At 46.0% G+C, this 19,199-nt stretch overlaps 1 protein-coding gene across 1 annotated transcript in view; it reads right to left on the bottom strand.

Annotated features, from left to right (window-relative positions):
* The window catches only part of ptprk (protein tyrosine phosphatase receptor type K), a gene marked incomplete at its 5' end in the record, with an annotated part of 126,088 nt that overhangs the window by 71,099 nt on the left and 35,790 nt on the right, over positions 1-19,199 (bottom strand). Inside the window, 3 exons of the mRNA XM_080857446.1 lie at positions 3,272-3,446; positions 4,309-4,421; positions 7,611-7,692. Coding sequence (XP_080713572.1) covers positions 3,272-3,446; positions 4,309-4,421; positions 7,611-7,692 — 370 coding nt within the window. The remainder of the gene's footprint in view (positions 1-3,271; positions 3,447-4,308; positions 4,422-7,610; positions 7,693-19,199) is intronic.

The raw sequence follows: 19,199 nt of genomic DNA, 5'->3' as shown, positions 1-19,199 counted from the left end.
CCCCCATCCTTCCACAAACACACACACACACACACACACATCCCCATCCCTCTAAACACACACACACACACACACACACACACACACACACACACACACACACACACACACACACACACACACACACATCCCCATCCCTCCACACACACACACCCCCATCCTTCCACAAACACACACACACACACACACACACATCCCCATCCCTCTAAACACACACACACACACACACACACACACACATCCCCATCCCTCCACACACACACACCCCCATCCTTCCACAAACACACACACACACATCCCCATCCCTCTAAACACACACACACACACACACACACATCCCCATCCCTCCACACACACACACCCCCATCCTTCCACAAACACACACACACACACACACATCCCCATCCCTCTAAACACACACACACACACACACACACACACACACACACACACACACACACACACACACACACACACACACGCACACGCACACACGCACACACGCACACACGCACACACACGCACACACGCACACACGCACACACCTCCAGTCATGATTGTTACTGATTTTCGTTTATTGCCAATGCAATGGCCAGTGTCTCCGGGAGCAGCTCCTAGCACTTCACTCTGAGAGGCAGGGGCTTGATCAGGGTGGGGGTCTCAGGGATTTCAGGAGGAAGAGCAAGAGAGAGAAGAGAAAACGAAAGACAGAATGAATTAGGGATTTATGTGTGTGTGTGTGAGAGAGCGAGAGAAAGATAATGAAAAGAGAGAGAAGACTTAGATTAAGAGAAGGATTGCACTGAGGGGAAGGAGAGATGGCCGGTTGGGGAAGGGAACCCATGGCTCTATAGCATCTGCCTTTATATATATATTTATTTTTAAAGTTTTTTTCCCAACTTAATGACGAGGCCCCTGAGGGTAGGCGATGACCAGGCAGAGACTGGCCTTGCAGCACGAGAGAGCGCAGCATTTTTCCAGCTGACTGATGATGCCACTGGCCACAGAGGGCCCATCACTTCCTCCACCACTGTCCACCTAACTTTACATCCAAAGCGGATCACTCCGTTGGCAACCACAACCAGCAAGGTGACACAATCAGTCCACCACTATTACACAGATCATGCACACACATATGTGCATATCTATTATTTATAAACATATACACTGTATGTTAAGGTGTGTAATAAATTATAGATATGGTAAAGATATATCGCTATGCCATTTGGGTCATGAGAATAAACAGTGGATCAACCGCCATTAGAGAGTGGCCGTGCAAAGGACACAGCTGCCACAAAGCCACTCTGACCCGTCCATGCGCTACGAGGCAGCGTACTTGCGAGTCAAAGCAAACAAACGTACACAGTGGTTCAGCATCATGTGTTTACCGCCAAACATAAACACATAGCCAGTTCAAAAGCTATTTGGAGTTCAATCCAGGTAAAATTACACACTGGAACAGAAGATGATGAGCCTCAAAGACAGGGGAGGGGAAGGAGGGGTATACAAAAAAAAAAACTTTGAGAAGCATGACAGCAACCTACTTTCCAATTCCTATGATTTCAAATGATGGGGGGGAGGGGGGGGTCTGTGTTGACATTTATTTTCCTTTTTTCATTCCCTCCTTTCCTTTCTTGCCCCCCCCCTTCCAACACACACGCATTCTAAAATTCTTTTCCCTCCTCATCATTACCAGGCAACGTCAGCCATTTGGGCTTCATCAGACTTTAACAATCCCTCTTTGAGCTCCAGGTTGTCAAGCGGTGGGCTTTCGTCAGCCGGGGAAGAGCTGGCAGCTCAGGCATTTCTAATACACTTTTAAGCAAATATTTCCCAACCCTGCTAGGCAGCGGCTGACAGGCGTCTGGGCAACCAATCAGGCGACTTGTTTGTGGCAGAGTGGCACGGTAGCCTCGGTGCTCCAGGGGGCTCACCGGGAGAGATGACAAGCATGCAATTGGTAGTCATTAAGGCACAGAGAGAGAGCACACACACACACACACACACACACAGGAGAGGTAGCTTCCAGCCTCTTCCCTGGACTACGGTTGTAAAGTTAGACTCCAAAACACTTCGAACTCCAAATCAAGGCTTTTCATCATCGTAATGCAACGCATGTGACTGTTGAAGGAAGACTTAAAACTAAGATTTTGAATTTTAAAAAAAATGAGGAATGAAACTGTGTGACATACAAGCTTGTTTTCCTCTGAGCGCCTTGTCAATACAGATCTGTTTGAATGGCAGCCATCATTTTTCATCAAGGCACCGGGAGAGCCTTGCAACAAACCACATGACAAACCCCTGCTCTGTTCAGTGTGTGTGCCGCTGCACAGCCGTGGCTGCAGGACACATAGATCAATACTCCTTCACCAAAACGGATTTGCAATTGGAATTTCTATTTGTTACAAAGAGGACCAAAACAGCCAGGAGCGGACACTGTCACCTCCTGTTTGCGAGAGCAGCCGCTAATAAACTGCTTGCCTTGGGTCATAAGCGACAATGGGCAACTCCGTGCCAGCTCTCATTAACGGCTACCCGTATCAATGGCCCAAAAATTTCCTTTAAAATTACCATCTTTTGTATCCTTGTAGCGGGATGTCAGCTTTCAAGCGGCAGTGAGATATCGGACCTGTCAGTGCAGTTAATATTCAACTTACTTCTAACACCAGGGTTCTCTTGCCCTCTGGCCTGTGCTAACAATAAAATTTGTTTTACAGTCATTCAGATAAACAAGAAACTGCTGAGGCCCTCCCCACCCCTCCCCCTCACCCCATCCCCCTCTCCTCGTTTGAAGAAGAGAGAGGGAGAGAGTGTGGAGAGAGAGAGGGAGGGGGGAGAGAGTGCAGAAAGACTCTCTGCATTAATTCAGTTGCTGGCGAGGGATATGCAAAGCTATTCAGTGAAGGCCCCTCGATTCAGAGGTATCTGTTAACACTGGGCTGGGTGGCAAAGAGCCGTGCTCTCTCCAGTGACCCCATTTGAGCAGAATTTACACAAACACATTTCACGTATCAAAACATGAAGCGCCTCGGTCCCCTTGTCCCCTTGGCAAATCTGATTTAAATATAATTTGTGCAATGTTACAGGAATTTGAATAAACAGATGCTAGCTGTAGCTGATATTGTTAAAACAAGGCTCAGGCCTCAAACTAATGAACTGCACATATAATCGAAAAGCATTATAAGCCTGCACCCCTTTTTGAAAGACCTTAAAAAAAAAAAATCACAATCACAATATATTGCTAGAATAATAACAGTAGATGTGAACGCACCTCTGACTATAAGGCCGGCAAAGTTGGACACTCCGGAACCTCTCTCCGACTGGGTCACACAACGATACAGATCCTGATCATGATTGGTCACTTCCTTCAGCCTGAAGGAAGCTGCAAATCTGCGATTGCTGATGGACTTTGTCTCTGCCACGGGAATGTCATCACCATTCCTTCTCTGTAGGGGAAAAAAAGAGAAAAACGTTTTATTAATTTATTGTCATTTCTTCTAGCATTCATTGCAGTGCTTTACCATGACATCTCCATGACATTGATTCAGAAAGTTAATTTCCACCCCAAAATGAGCTGCCATCCACCCAAACCCACCGCTGTCATTGCTAATTACCATCAGCGAGGCGTGTTCCGAAGTGTAAACACACATTCTAGCAGCAGTCAATTCATTACCCATTTAGCGATGTCACTTCTCCTTACGTTTCAGCACAGTCAACACCTTCAGACAAGCTCTAGACTGACTGTAGTGTCTTTTACATCTTCACCTACTCATCCGTCTCAACAGGAAAGGTCACATCGCCGGTCTCGGTTTGCCTTGCACCCATGCATGACAGAAGCTCTCACTGTCTCCCTCTCTCACTTGCTCTCGGAGCCTGTCCGATCAACAATTCAGAGCAGGAATTCACACGCCTATGTCCGTCCGTCCGCGCGCACACGCACACGCACACACCAACATGGACTTACACTCACATGCAGACAGACACACAGGCATGTGTGCCTAGACACACAGGCATGTGTGCCAAGACACACACGTTACACACACGTTACACACACGTTACACACACATCACTCACACACATCACTCGCACACATCACACACTCACTCACACACACACACAAACTCACACATTCACACATAGATATCATTAGGAGGATAGATGGAAGGGGATATTCACAGCCTATCCTTAATGAGCCAAGAGACATGACTGAGGAACATGAAGGAGGAGGGGAAAAAAGGAATGATGTGCCTCCGCTGCTCTGCCCTCCTGCCCTGCCCTCCTGCCCTGCCCCCGTCAATGGCCACCCACCTGCAGCCACAGCTTGTTCTTCACGTCTCGGACAGTGGCGATACACTGGAACGTGGCGTTCTGCCCAGCGTTGACCTCCACGTCGCCCAAACGCAGAAAGTGAGGAGATCGGTCTGTAGGGAGGAAAGGATGGATGCTTCAGTCATGGAAGATCTGACAAAACAATTGTATCAATACAGTCCCAGGTAAATCTCCCCTTTGGACATTCTTACGTAATTGAAAAAATTTAACAAAAAAGCAACTAGGAACAGTATAATGTTTAGGTGCTAAGCCAAAATCGCTAAAAATGGCAAAGGTCAACCCATACTGCACTGCAAGGTTTGCACGAATCAACCACTGTTTAATCTATACTGAGCCATGGGCTATTTCAAAACAATGGACCACTCCCAGACGCCACCTCAGCAGTGCTGTAGCTATTTAAATAATGAAAAAGTGTTGACATGGTTGAATTACAAGTTGTTAAACATTCAGCTCCGACACAAAAACAAGCTGTCTAAAGCTTTCAAACCAACATACTTGACAGGCTTTCACCAAGTTAGACCTAGATTTAGGCCAGTGGGGAAAAGGGGGACATTGTTTTTGCAAGAATTGAGACAAAATAACAAAAAAAGAAATACCCAGAGGTTAGAACTGAGGATATTTAACAGCCAGTTATGGACTGCCAAATGATTCATGGCGATTTGGCTGGAATACTATCCAGATGCCCTGTTGTATTCTGGACAGTGGCCAGGAGTAATTGAGCTCCCATTACTAGCTGAAACAGTCCCTAAAAAAAGAAATACCCTAAACTTTCTCTGAACTGTGCTGGACCCGCAGACAGACTGTGGTGAAGTAGATCAAAGCTGATTGCTTGCTTTGCGGTCTTGTAGAAACGCCCTGCAAAAAACTCTCTCATTAAATTTAATTCACGGCCCATGCAAGCCGTGTAAGGATACCGTCCCTGAGCACAATCCGAAACACGGTGGCGAGGCTCGAGCTTTGTGATGACACCACCAATTTATAAATACGTGGCCTGCGAGTTTGCCGACGAACGTCTCCCAATAGACATTAATTATCCAATCGAGTTCGACTTTGAGGAAAATTCCGCCTGTAGATGTTTTTATTTAATTAGTGTACGGCATTATTTTGAAATGTCTGTTTAATTGTTTCCTTTTAACCCCTGACGCATTTTGAAAATGACTGCCCTGTGGGTAATCCCACAAATGAGAGTACGTACACTGGCAGAAAATCAGATTGGTGATATTTATACGCAGACACACAAACGCTGGGAATTCACAATGACGGTCTCGTACACGGCACGTCAGATCAAAGAAGGTTCAGAGAACCTGGGGAAGACTAAGACTTCTTGTTAAAAAAAGTGCAAAATGCTCCTGCAAGCTCACTGTGTCTAGAGTAAAACACTCAAAGACACATCAGCTTTGGAGATTTAATGCTGTGAGACCACGGCTCAGATGTACTGTTGTGTTGGGGGGCCTAGTGTATAGACACAGAGAGAGAGAGAGAGAGAGAGAGAGAGAGAGAGAGACAGAGAGGTGCAGATAGAGAGGTAAGCGTTGTCGAGTTCATCATCACAAGAGGAATGGGCGGACTGGGAGGCTGGAAAGCAAGAAAGCTGGACAAGCTCAAGGATCCGTCTCTCTCTGTGTTTCTCTCCTCTCCCTCCCTCCCTATCTTCATCTTTGCCTCTCTCTCTCTCTCTCTCTCTCTCTCTCTCTCTCTCCCTTACTCTTTACCTCTCCTCTGCTTCAGGAGACAACAAGAGAAAACCCTCAACGACTCTCGATGGAAAAATGAAAACTCAGGCTTGCTGAAAAAAAAAACCCTGCTACAGTGTTACCGAAGCTTAAATCAACAAGCATGATCATTTGGACCTTGAGGAGAGACAGGGGCAAAATTATGTCCCCAGCAGGGCCACCAATGCCTCCCCACCTCCACAGGGGAAATACATCACTACAGGCCTAACAGACAGCACAGTGCCAGGGACTTTATCTCCCCCCTAATGGCATGGGAGGGCCTTGGGGCAGTGTCATCCTCTGAAATGTCTCTAGTATATGCTTTCCCATCTGCTCCTTAAGGATCCACTATTTTGCAACCCAGGGTGACGAGGAGAAGGTCCTTGTGTATCAAACACATAACACATACGAGGCGCCATTGAGTGGATGTGCATAATGGGAGCAACAAGCAGCAGGAAGTTTTAACCACGCAACTGCTAGTTCTGCCTAGACTATACGTTTATAGAGTGATAAAGAGAGGTGGGGGGGGGGGGGGGGGGGGGGGGGTGGAGCGAGAGAGACCTTGTCACCAATTGCTAAAGCACACAAGGTCCCTAAACAATTGATTTTATCCTCCCATACAATTGAGTGTCACAACTAATCATGGCGACCGTGGCTGTAAAGGTTTATTGCATTGTTCGGAGGGATTACAGTCTGGGTTAAGATCCGTCTTCGAGGCAATTAAAGACACCCATCCCCCTGGAGGCTACAACAGCCATTAATCGGGATACCTTTCCATTATTTCATGTAATCCCTTTAGCCTTCATGAGTCTCATTGCAGCCCTCCACCAAAGCCCATGTCGAGGCAAGAGCCTCGACAGCCAAAGCCTCCTTCTGTGGTTTTGTCAAACATTGCACGGCTTCTGCCAACACCACCAATCTCTAAGGAGTCACCAGTTGCTAAGCTATGATGACTGCTTTGACAGATCATTTGTAAAGGGCCCACTTGGGAAGCACCCTCAGGCGAATAATGGGTTGTTACGTGTCAGCGTGAACAAAGTTTCACGTCTGATTAAAGATCTCCATCCTCAAGATCGAGGCGTCACAGCGCAACATGGAGGGCGTACTGCTCACCTTGCTGCCATTAAACTCTACAGGTTATTTGATCATTTCAGAGAATCCACCCAATGGATCACATTGGTCAGAACTGGCAATAGGGGACACCAGTGAAGTTGGCACAAGCCATTAAAGAACTCTTAGTTATTTGATAACTAAGGATGACAGTTCTGTGTCTCACTCTTTTAAGTCTGTTGTCCCTTCATTTAGCCATTTACTTAGTCATTTAACACTCTGGAGCACAGCGGCTACTATCCATCGCTATCTCCTCCCCACAACAGTCTTTTCCTCTTTGCCCTCACCTCTTACCCCACCACCACCACCCCTCAAAATACACCCTCCCATACACTCCCCTCCTGTCTCCCCACAAACGCCAGTGTCACCTTCCTACTTATCTTCATTTGCACAGCACTGAGGAAATCATCAGCGGCAATGCAGGCGCACAGGGTAATTACTGCCGTTGTAATTACTTACCACATGGATAGCTCAAAACCTGGATGTCATCAATCGCAATGAAGCCCGTCTTCCCATCCGAGACCTCCGCCTCAAATATGACCTGCAAAACAGAAAGAGAGAGAATGAGTGAGAGACAGGCATGTAAGTGTGTGTGTGTGTGTGTGTGTGTGTGTGTGTGTGTGTGTGTGTGTGTGTGTGTGTGTGTGTGTGAGAGAGAGAGAGAGAGGGTGAGACAAACACAGACGGGGGTTAGGGAGTGTTAACTCTTCTTTAGTCCCAAGCACAAGTCCCACAAATTGACTGCCACAATGGCCATAGTCACAATCGTCACAGTTTTCAGCAGTCAGTACTTTTGTATTTTTTTTTTTTATCTTTTTGGCCAAACACCATTTTTTTCCCTTTCACACCTTTGTCCCCCTCCATCACCTGCCAAAAGGACCTTCACAAATTAAAAAAATAGTAACATTTTGTATGAAACACAATCAACAACCCTCAAGAGGCACACATACTGAATCGTCATGAACATTTCAACCCAAAACCACCTTGGAGGAAGGGGTTAAAAGAATAGAGGGTGTCCATTTCTTCACAGCTTCAGCAGCGCTTACCACACCATGCCTTTGCTCATCAAGGTCTCTCACTTCCTATAGATGGACTACATGTAAACCACGCATTCAATCTCCCAATGCCAACCCATGCCCATTCAGTAGGAGGTGAAAGGCAAAGAGAGGTGTCTTTGTGCTATTGAAAGCAGTGGTGTCCTTTTTATATTCGATTTTTCTTTTTTTTTTTTTTCATTTGAGGTTACTCTTTGATTTAATCTCCTCTTGGTGGGCCACCAAGCTTGCATTCAGCTCTCACAGTGACAAATGGCCAGCATTAATCCTTAAAATGAAATCCAAGAGGGACAAGGACTGATGGCATCACAGATCAACAGCTACTGAGGAAGGCGAAAAATGAAATAAATTAAATATGGGGTGCAATGAGGGCAAAGACAATTACTATGCCGGGCCTCATCTTTAACCCCAACTTGAACCATTATCAAATATCCCCATGACAGCAAGCCCTTGTTCATGAAAGGGAACTTGACATATACAACTTAATTCATTATCCTTTTCAAGGGTGTTAACCTTCAACATTTACTTTGTACCTCCAGATCAGCCGGATCAAAAACATACTGCCTACACTGATCTCGCCAACACTGCCATTTTCAGTAACTGTTCTCATTTGCTGTTTCAAGAGGAGGAAGATGGTGAGAGAGGAAAACAAACGAGGAAGAAAAGAAAGAATGCTAAAGTCATCGCAATTATGGATGGTGCCATTATCCTTGAGAGGAAGTTGTTTTCCTTTTTTTTTTTTGCCTGAGATTCATAACCTTTTAAATTGATCTCCCCCCTAAATGTGTTTGACATTTATAAAACGAATCTTAAGCCAGCACTTGGCCAATAATTCCGATGAGCCGATTATGATGTAAATCTTCAGAAGAGCTTGGTCTGCGCACTGACACAGGGAGTCAAACCCCCCCCCCTCCCCCCTCCTCCCCTCGACTCTAACTATCCCTCTAACTCAATCCCTCTCTCCTCTCCTTTCCCACCCTGTTTTTCCCCTTCCTCTCTGGTTTGCTCCAACAATGACGAGAAGAAAAAAAACGCTTTCAATTTGCGCCCTGTTTAAAGAAAAAAAATGATGGTGACAGATGGCACCCACCAATAAAAAAAAAGAGAGACAGAGAGCAGTAAATGACCAGAAGTGATTCCCACTCAAGGTTTAAAAGGGAAAGCATTAATAGTGTGCTTGGGAGAGGGTGACTGAGTGGTCATCTTGAGAGAAGAGACAACTCATTTCCTGGGGAACGAGGTCTGACCATCAGAAACGCTCGTTCTCTCGCACGCATGCACGCACGCACGCACGCACACACACACGACAATTTTCTCTGTCTTGTCTGACAACTCCGGCATTTATCTGAGCAGCTTTGAGGCAGACAGGTGGGCCTGCCGTCGCTGGAGGCCGTCTCTCCGGCAGGTAAACCAATCGAGGAAGCACCCACCCTCCGACAGCTTTTTAAACAAAACCAGTCACCCCCCCTCTCTCTCTCCATCTCCCTCTCTCCCTTTTTCTATCTGTGAGTTTGAAGATGAAGAAGGGTGGCTGCGAAGAAGAGGAGCGAGAAAAGCAAGAAAAACGCCAGTAACTCCTGATGACAGCTCTACAAACAATACAAAAAATATTCAAGGGTAAATATGCTAATTCCCGCTTCCCCCCCCCCCCACACACACACACACAATGCCAGCTGAAGGGAAGCCCCAGTGATTATTCTCATCGAAAATCTGACAAAAGGGATCTACGTGTCTCTGTACGTGTGGAGGCCTGCTTGCATGATCTAGGCTACACTGCACTGTGTCCAAGCCATTAGATTCCACTTTCAGTTTGTCTACAATGTTGTGAAAGAGAAGATGGGTGTAATTCTACACTGATCCTTCAGAGCGGAGAGAAAGGGGAAAAGGAGAAGGGCGAAACAGCACTCTGGCGTCTGGTTGCAGCGTTAACTGTGTGTGTGTGTATGTGTGTGTGTGTGTGTGCATGTGTATACATGGGGTGTCTAGGCGATAGGGCCTTGGGGCCCCGTCATCTCCAGGTTGACAGATGGGCCTTGGGGAGGGACCCACAGGTTCCCAGTCTGCAGGAGAAACACATGGTGTCAACAATGGGGGAACTGCAGCTGTGTGTGTGTGTGTGTGTGTGTGTGTGTGTGTGTGTGTGTGTGTGTGTGTGTGTGTGTGTATTGACTTCTATCATATTCTCATACAGTATGTGACTACATGTATGGGTGTGTAAGGACAGAAGACACAATTACTATGTGTGTCGGTGTCAGTGTCTGTGACAGTGCGTGTGTGTGCGCCCGCGCGCACATGGATGTATGTCTACATATTGATTTCTGTCATATTCCTCATACAGTGAACACAAGAGTCAGGGAGTGTGTGTGTGTGTGTGTGTGTGTGTGTGTGTGTGGTGTGTGTGAGGGAGAGAGTGTGTGTGTGTTAGGGAGATTGTACTGTCAACTTTGATTTGGCCATTAGTCATATTTACATCAAGCAATCAAACCACTCCTAAAACGGTCTTCATACTTCATACATTACATTTTGAGACATTGATTACAACAAGAGCGCTACATGTCATCCAATCAATATTGCTTTGGAGGAGAGCTTTGACATCCCTGTGGTTTCTGGGGGATGCACATGTGAGACCTTGGCCACTGGCTGAGATCACTTGAAAGGGAAGGGAGTGTGTGAGTCAACATAATACTGTTTTTTTCACATATCTTTCTCACATTCCTCCAGGACAACAAGACTTAAATGCTGGGTGACAAGCAGACAAAACCTATGAGGGATCAAGGGAGTCTCTACGCAACACACTGGAGACAGACACACATCCTCTCTCTCACTCTCTACACAAGGTCCTGACCACATGTGGAGTTTAATGCTAACAACAGACACCTGTAAGCACTCCCATTAACCTGTTTTGCAAAGCCTCCTCACCTGGTCTACATAGCAGCAACATGCTATGCTCACATTGGGACTTGACCTCCAATCCATTTTCAAAGCCACTATTAAAAGACCCTCGTTTCAGCAGACACGTTACTCGCATGCACACACACACACAGAGTGCATACACCAATTCCATTCTCTTGTCCTCAACACACACACCCCCCCCCCCCCCCTCCCTATCTGTCATTTTCCCTCTCCACAGAACTTATTTCAGTTCAAAGCAGTTTGCCACAACTGCTCAGTCTTGCCAAATCACAGGAGCTCTCGCTCCCTCTCACTCAGCCTACACCCCAGAGGTTGTTCTCTTATCACGTCACCTGTCAGGGGACTCTGAAGGCGGGCGGGTGGGGCGCGCCCACACACATCCAAACCCTCACCCCACCCTCACCCCCACCAGCACACCTATCCCTTTCTCGCTCTATTTGCATTTCCTGGGCTGATCATTATACCATGGCACTCCCTAGGTAAACACTGTCAGAAGAAAGCCCACAATTGATACAAATATGACGAGGGAGCCGGCTCTTATTTCCCAGCGAGTAGTCAGGAAATGTCATTCATCATCTCCAGCGGCAAGGGGAGAAGAGGAGATGTGGTGGTGAAAAACAGTTTTTTTTTCTCCTTCCCTCTCTCTTTGTCTCCCTGTCTCCCTGTCTCCCTCCCTGTCTCCCTCCCTCCCTCCCTCCCTCCCCCTCTCTCCCTCCCTACCTCCCTCCCTACCTCCCTCTCTCCCTCCCTACCTCCCTCTCTCCCTCCCTACCTCCCTCTCTCCCTCCCTACCTCCCTCCCTACCTCCCTCTCTCCCTCCCTACCTCCCTCCCTACCTCCCTCTCTCCCTCCCTACCTCTCCCTCTCCCTGCTTTTCACTTCTCGCTCTTCCTCTCCCCAATCACAACTCCTCCCTCTCTCCCCCTCAACTCTTTTGAAAATAAGCCATTAGATGCCCTGTATTCCAGCCTGAATTGGGACAACCTCAAGAATGTCATATGGGGCTCTTCAATAAGGGCTGGGGAATAATCTCCTGGCTTAGAATAATCAATTTCAATCTACTCTTCTGTTTGATGTATGTCAGCCAAGAGCCCATCTCTATATTGACCCTTTATGTTCTTCTTTTTTCTCTGAACTCTATGGACGATAGCCTAGAGAGCCCTGAAGTAGAGTAGAAATGAGACCATGTTTGGTGGCAGGTACAAAAACGGATATTCATTTTCACTGTGGATCATTTCTGAATTCAGAATCAATGGCGAGGCTAAATGGTAATGATTGCACTGGGGGGAGAGAGAGAGAGAGAGCGCGAGAGAGAGAGCAAGCTCCATATGGAACCAGGTGAGGTGACTGAAGTTCAAGATCTGCGTCAAGTGAGGGATCTAATTGAAGGCCAAATCGGTCCGCCTCATCAGCTAGCCATTTTGGAGGTTTCGAAAGATGCATAGAGCCAGGGTTTTGGCAATGCCGAAAACCTCGAAATGAGAACCAGACATTTCTAATGGCTCTGATGACTTCAGGCTTCAGTTTGCAGAGTAGTTAATAGAATCGATAAGAAGAGGGAGTCTTAATCATCATCTCAAGATGATTATTTAAAATGAATAAGCCATGAATGGAATTTGATTTCTGTAGTTCTAACTGTGACTCAGATCAGAAAGGTCAGCTGGGTTGTACCCTCAAGCTGGCGCTAAATTAGCTTGCAGGTAACATTTGCTCAATCCAGCTGGGGAATACACAGCAAGCCCACACAACGGCCTTCATCTTTTGTGCATTGCCATGACGAGCCCGCGCCCCTGCCCCCAACCCCCACTTTTTTGTTCTTGCCTGATGAAAAGAAGAAAGGGAGAAAATGAAAAGTGCTGAGAGAGCAAGGCCACACTGGCGGCATTGGTGTCGTACACATTTAAGGTCACAGTCACCAGCGCGGTGAGCGGCAGCCACGCAGATGGAAGCTTTCCGGGCTAATCGCCCAATTGACGCCTCATTTGGCCTGAACTCCTGCGCCCTCCCCCCCTGCTTCTCCCTCTGCCCCAGTCTTCTACGCATTCAGAGCAAAGCTCCCCGGGACGAAGGTCAGGGGTCGAAAGGTTGCCGGAGGAAGAGATAATGAGAGATGGAGAGTGACAGTGGCGGAGAGGGCATGACAAAAAGAGGATGAAATGAAGGAAGGAGAAGGAGCAAGAAGGAGGAGGTGGAATGACAACCTTGATAAGAGTTTGTTAGCCTTTGGCGTCTGGACTGCCCTCCATGTGCTCTGCCCTCCCTCTTTCATTTTATCGGTCTCATCTCACTGCTTTGATTGTGCCCGCGCGCGCACACACACACACACACACACCTGCAGTGTTGACTACTCTCTTAGCTGCCGAGGCAACCACCCCATACCCCCCACTAATTGTTTTAACGCGTTTGATTGGCTAAATCCACACACCAATTTCATCTGGAGGGAAAAGAGCAAACATCCTTTTGGAAGCCAATCACTTCCACAGCCCTGGAAGCGCTCGAGCTAGAGAGCGAGAGAGAGCGAGAGAGAGAGCGAGAGAGAGTCATCCCCAATTCTAATGGTAAGAACAGAGGGATCTCCTCTGGGATCGTGCCTCAATAGCGGGGAAAACAAAGCCGTCCGGAAATCTTGGGCAACACTGTCAAGCATTTAGGTCAGCTCCTCTCCCCATCGCCAGTATCAGATGATGGCATGTTTACATTTTTCTGAGGAAGTCACTCAGTAGCGAAGCATTATGGATGAAGTGGCCCATCAACAATTTATGACTGTGTCTACAAATACAAATGATAAAAGAAAACTGAATGAGTGGAGGAGAAAAAGATAGAAGACTAAGAAGGCTTTCATATTTTTGACTGTGTATAAACTTCTACAAGAAAATGTAGGTCCACAACTCTAGCACAATACTGGCGAGTGGAATATTCCATAATCCCATGACGGTGAGGAAATACTTTTAAATTCCCTTTGACATGCCTGATCATTCTACACTTCCATATAATGTAATGCAAGAGCTACATTTCTCTGGAAGTTTGCCTAGATGATACTGATGAGAAACCAGCCCCACTCTTACTCCAGAAGAACAACAAAACAGAGTGTAACGGGCATACTGTCCAGCACTTGTGTCAGAATTCATCACTGTATTGTTTTTCATTTTCACAATGGAGACTCACGGAGAGGACACGCATGAGGGATTATGGCTGGAGAAAGTGGACCAGGGGTCACACCAGCGGCCCGGGAGCCAAGATGTCTGCCCAGGCCTGCCCAGCTTCCTTCGCCTCTTCAAGCTGATACGACGCAAGTAAGTAATAAGGCCAGAGCTCCCAAATGACACTTAATCCCTCGACGTGTTGGCTCTTATTTACAGACTAAGATGTCTAAGCTTGTTCCCTTTGCGCCACTGGCGAAGAAAGAGAGGGAAGAAGGAGGGAGGTTGTGGGTAAGTGACTGGCTGGCTGGCTGGCTGGCTTCGTCGTGTCTTTTTAAGTGGAAGCACACAAACACGTCCACCCCCACGCCATGCCATTTTGGGAGGCTCAAAATGTCGTCCGGCAGGCGTGGAATCTGGGCTGGTGAGTCACTCAGTGGAGCGCGCGCTTCTGGACGCTGACCAATGATTGGCTGCTCGGACGACAAACTCAAAGCTCCCCTCTCTGTTTAAACTGTGAGAACACAGCCATGGCCTAAAATGATCAGCTCAGGCCTTATGAGGTCTGATAGGGGAGAGTTTTAAGGGCCACTTTGAAGAAAATCACTGACCTGAACATAATCAAAATGTTCCCGCCCTTTTGTCTCGAGAAAAAAAAATCTTAATATAGCCACCAGTGATGTGCTTAACCTCGACAAACTCTACCTCAATAACTTTCCCATTTCTTAGGCTGAGGCTACGCTTGAGTGAGGAGAAGTGCAATTTCTTTTTCAGCCACTAGAGGCAACCTTCCATAATGAAAACCGCCAGTGTGACCGTGGCCTTGAAAAACACCTGTGGTTTCTCCAGTTTAGCCTGCACCTGACACACTCACTCTTGCGCAAGTAAAAAAAAAAGAAAAAACAGGCACAGATAACATTATATCCTTTATTCTGTGAACACATTTAATTCTTCAAAAGTCCAGATCTCACTCAAAAGCTGACACCTTGTGTAAACAACAAGGAAGTATCCAATTATACTGGGTTTCGTCAGGTGACGGCCAATCAGACGAGCTGCTCGGCTGCAGCTCTGACAGAAGGCAGAGGGCTCTAATAAAGCTAACCTCGAGTTAAAATCATAACCAGCGCAATCAGCCACTTAAAATTCATCAGCGCGAGCACAAGACATGGGGTGGACCCCGAACAAGCTGAATCATTCATTCTTCCCAATTAGTCCGGGAACAGGCCATGCCTTTCATTAGCGGTACAGTGAACAGGCAGCAAAATGCTAATGAAACTGCACCAGCATCTCTCTGGATGGGTGGGGGCTTGGGGGCACACAGACACAACTTCACATTTTCAATAGGAGCTTTTGAGAAGAGGAAGATAAGCAAGTGTAGAGATGGTGTCAGAAGTAGGGAGAGTAAGGAAAGACAGACAGGCAGACAGACAGACGGGCAGACAAAGAAAAACCAGACAGATGAGTCATTTACAGCCAAGAACTCCACACCCTCATCGCAAACCAGGCATGTCTCCAGTAACAATGAGAGAAAACACACACACACACACATCAAATGCTCTATCTATCCTCAGTAAATGAGGAGAACCATCCCAAGCACACGCAGTGCAGCCTCCATTCACTGCCTGGTGCAGATGAAAGCTATCATTCTCTTGCCCTGGTGCCTTTTGCATGCCTCTCAGAGATGCAACTCACAGTGTCAACCTACCCATTCCACTGGGAAATCCTTCTCAATGTCCGAGGAAGTGTGTGTGTGTGTGTGTGTGTGTGTGTGTGTGTGTGTGTTTTTGTGTGCGTGTATGTGTGTGTGTGCGTGTATGTGTGTGTGTGTGTGTGTGTGTGTGTGTGTGTGTGTGCGTGTGCGTTTGCATTCATGACAGTGTTTGCATGTGTTGGTGAAAGTGAGAGAGTAAGATGGACAGATGAAGAGAAGGAATAAAATGAAAGACAAAATGCAAAGTGTTTATGTGCATACTTGTGTTTGCATGCATGCTTGTATATGTGTACATTATGTGCAAGTGTCAGGGCATGTTTATATGAAAGTCTTTGTGTGTGTGTGTGTGTGTGTGTGTGTGTGTGTGTGTGTGTGTGTGTGTGTGTGGACATTTGTCATGCCAGCTTCAGATGGCATGGCTGATGCACACCACGGTCAGCCCTCTAGATCAGTGGCCAGCGCTGATCAACACCACGGTCAGGTCCGTCTGCACTGAGGCACGCTAGACTGCTCCTCTTGTCTCCTATCTGCACTAAAGCAGAATAGCCTCCTCCTCCTCCTCCTCCTCCTCCTCCTCCCCCCCCTTCCTCTCCCTTACCCACAATACACCGGAAAAGGAGCCCAGTCCTTTCAGTGAGGAGTAATCAGAGCACAGCGAAAATATTAGGAAGAAATGTCCATGGAGTCGGAAAGTATTGCATGGCCAAACAGCTGGGACTTTGAGGGCAGGTTTGCAAAAGTGCTGTTAAGGTTAGATTAGAATGTCTGCTTTTTAATGCATGACTAAAATGTATAAAACTAACGACGGGTTGTTGTCAGTGGTAATCTGATCATTTTAGTGCAGTCTGGATAAAATGTCTCCCATTATCAAAAATCACTGATACATTTGATCACTTAATTTAATATTTTCAGTCATTAGCAGTGTTCACGTTAGCCGGCTATGGCCGGACATTGGCCGATTGAACACATGAATGGCCGGTATAATAAGATGTAAACGGCCCAAATGTCCGATAGAAAATATGTATGTAGGCTATGATTTAATCAGTAACATATGAAAACAACAAAACAACTGTAACATAAACCTGAATATAATCAGCCTGCTATGTCATTAAAAAAAAGTTCTAAAGCAGATTTGGATTGCATTCGGAACATGCGCTGGTCGAGGTTCCGCAACACACGCAGGCTGGTTTCCCCGCTAAAAACTGTTCACTAAAATAAACAATAACAACATTTTAAAAAGGCTAAGCAGACGTCTCTCGGTCAGTTCTTCAAAAAGACAACTAATAGCCTTGATAGGCCTAATGATTCGTCAAGAAATTATTCGACTCCAAGTACATCATCTGAGGCCCCGACGGATTTAGGAAATGCGCCTGCCAAAAAACTTAAAAGGAGTTTTAAAGCTGAATTGCTCGAGCAATTCCGTTGGCTAAGGTCGGAAAAGGTGGATGGTCAAGACACAATGTTCTGTAGCATTTGTGAGAGAGCAGGCAAGTTAAATTTACGAAAGGCTCCATGAATTTAAAAAGATCTGCCTTAGTTGACCATAGCGAGTCGTCTGACCACAGAGCCGCTATGTCCCTAACACCGCAGCAAAGTGCAATGAGAGTGCACTGCGATAACGCCACTACTACTCGTGGCACAAATGAAAGTGGTGTATCACATGGCTAAACGTGACATCCCAAGTAATCAGTTTTGCAGATTGACAGAATTACTTGAGTGTTTGGAAGCTCCTGATTTTTTAAAAATGTGTCTCGTTTCTCATTTGGAGTTTTGGTGGTTATTTAATTAGGCTATTAGTGAATAATGTCCGGTAGACATTCCAAATGGCCGATATTCTGGAATAGCGTCGGACATTTGTCCGGCCAAGAAAAAGTCTAGCGTGAACCCTGGTCATTAGTCTTGATTATCTCGGATTCTCTTTACTTCAAGAAACTCAAAATAAGCTCAAATATAGGCCCATTATGCAGATACTGTCATAACTATTTATGGACATTTCATCATCTAGCTTTTATGTTTTAGCTGCTGCCAAGCTCTATAATGCTGTGAAAATGTTACACTGACTCAATAGGTGCATGAAATGGCAGATGTTAGTAATTATAGTCCAGCTGTTGCTTGGAGAAATAATGCCATCCAAATAAGGCTGTAGTCTGTTTAGTAACTATTTTTGGCATGCATACTTTCTGCATGAAGTAGGTAAACGACTAAACATAAACAGGACTTTCTCTGTTTAATACACCTGGGCCTAAGGTCCAAATGATAGGTTTGAATGTTAACGGTTTCATGACACTTGTCTTGACCTGTTCAGATGTGTGCTTGTAGCATCTTACATTTCACCTATCTGGGGAAATAAAGCCCTATTTGATTCTCACTCACTCACAGACCTGCATGCACACACACACACACACACACACACACACACTCACGCCCATACAAACACACACACACACATATACACACACATGGAAAATAACCATAATCCCTACTTAATCAATCATGCCCTGATCTGACATTTCCTCTGTTCCTTTTTTTCGAAAAACTCTTTCTCCAACATTACTCTCATGGCCACAAGAACAACATGACTAATTTGCTTGCTGAGCCGCATTTGTCTGGATTCGCCTTTAAAAAAATATCGAGTAACTCCACTGACATTTAGAAAACTATGCCTGCATCTGCATCCCAGTATGTAAAATTACTATCAATCTGACATTTCAGGGCTACAAGTAATTACATTGAACACCATCCTATTTATTGGCTCAGATGTCTAACATAATTAGCTTTATTCCTGCCATATGATATGGTCTGGTGGTCTTTGTATTCTTCATGTTTCTTAGGATTGTAATTGCCGCAAGGAAAGAACAAAAATATGAAACCATAATTTGTTCCAGCCTTGAGGTCACACATCCCATCATCTTTTTCCACATCATCATACATAGAAATCAATAACTATTGCAAAAACCATGACAATAAAAAAGATGGTATCAGGGAATAGTCCAGGCACTTTAAAATAAGGTCACAGAAAAATTAAATCAAAAGCTTAGTTGCCATGGTAGGAGGGTGCGCAAACATATGTATTTCCCTAGGTGCTTATCACTCTCAACTTCAATTAGACTGTGGATCTCATGAGTGAAAAAAAAATGATCTTTAGCAAACACATCAAGAGTCACTGGTCTGCTGAAACACTGCAGGCATCTGAAATATCTCAGAAACACACAAAAACTGTTAAGTGGTT

Source organism: Sprattus sprattus, assembly GCF_963457725.1.
Source record: "Sprattus sprattus genome assembly, chromosome: 2".
In the NCBI taxonomy this organism is placed as follows: Eukaryota; Metazoa; Chordata; class Actinopteri; order Clupeiformes; family Clupeidae; genus Sprattus; species Sprattus sprattus.
The sequence above is the reverse complement of the archived record's forward strand: the minus strand, read 5'-3'. Positions and strand labels throughout refer to the sequence as shown.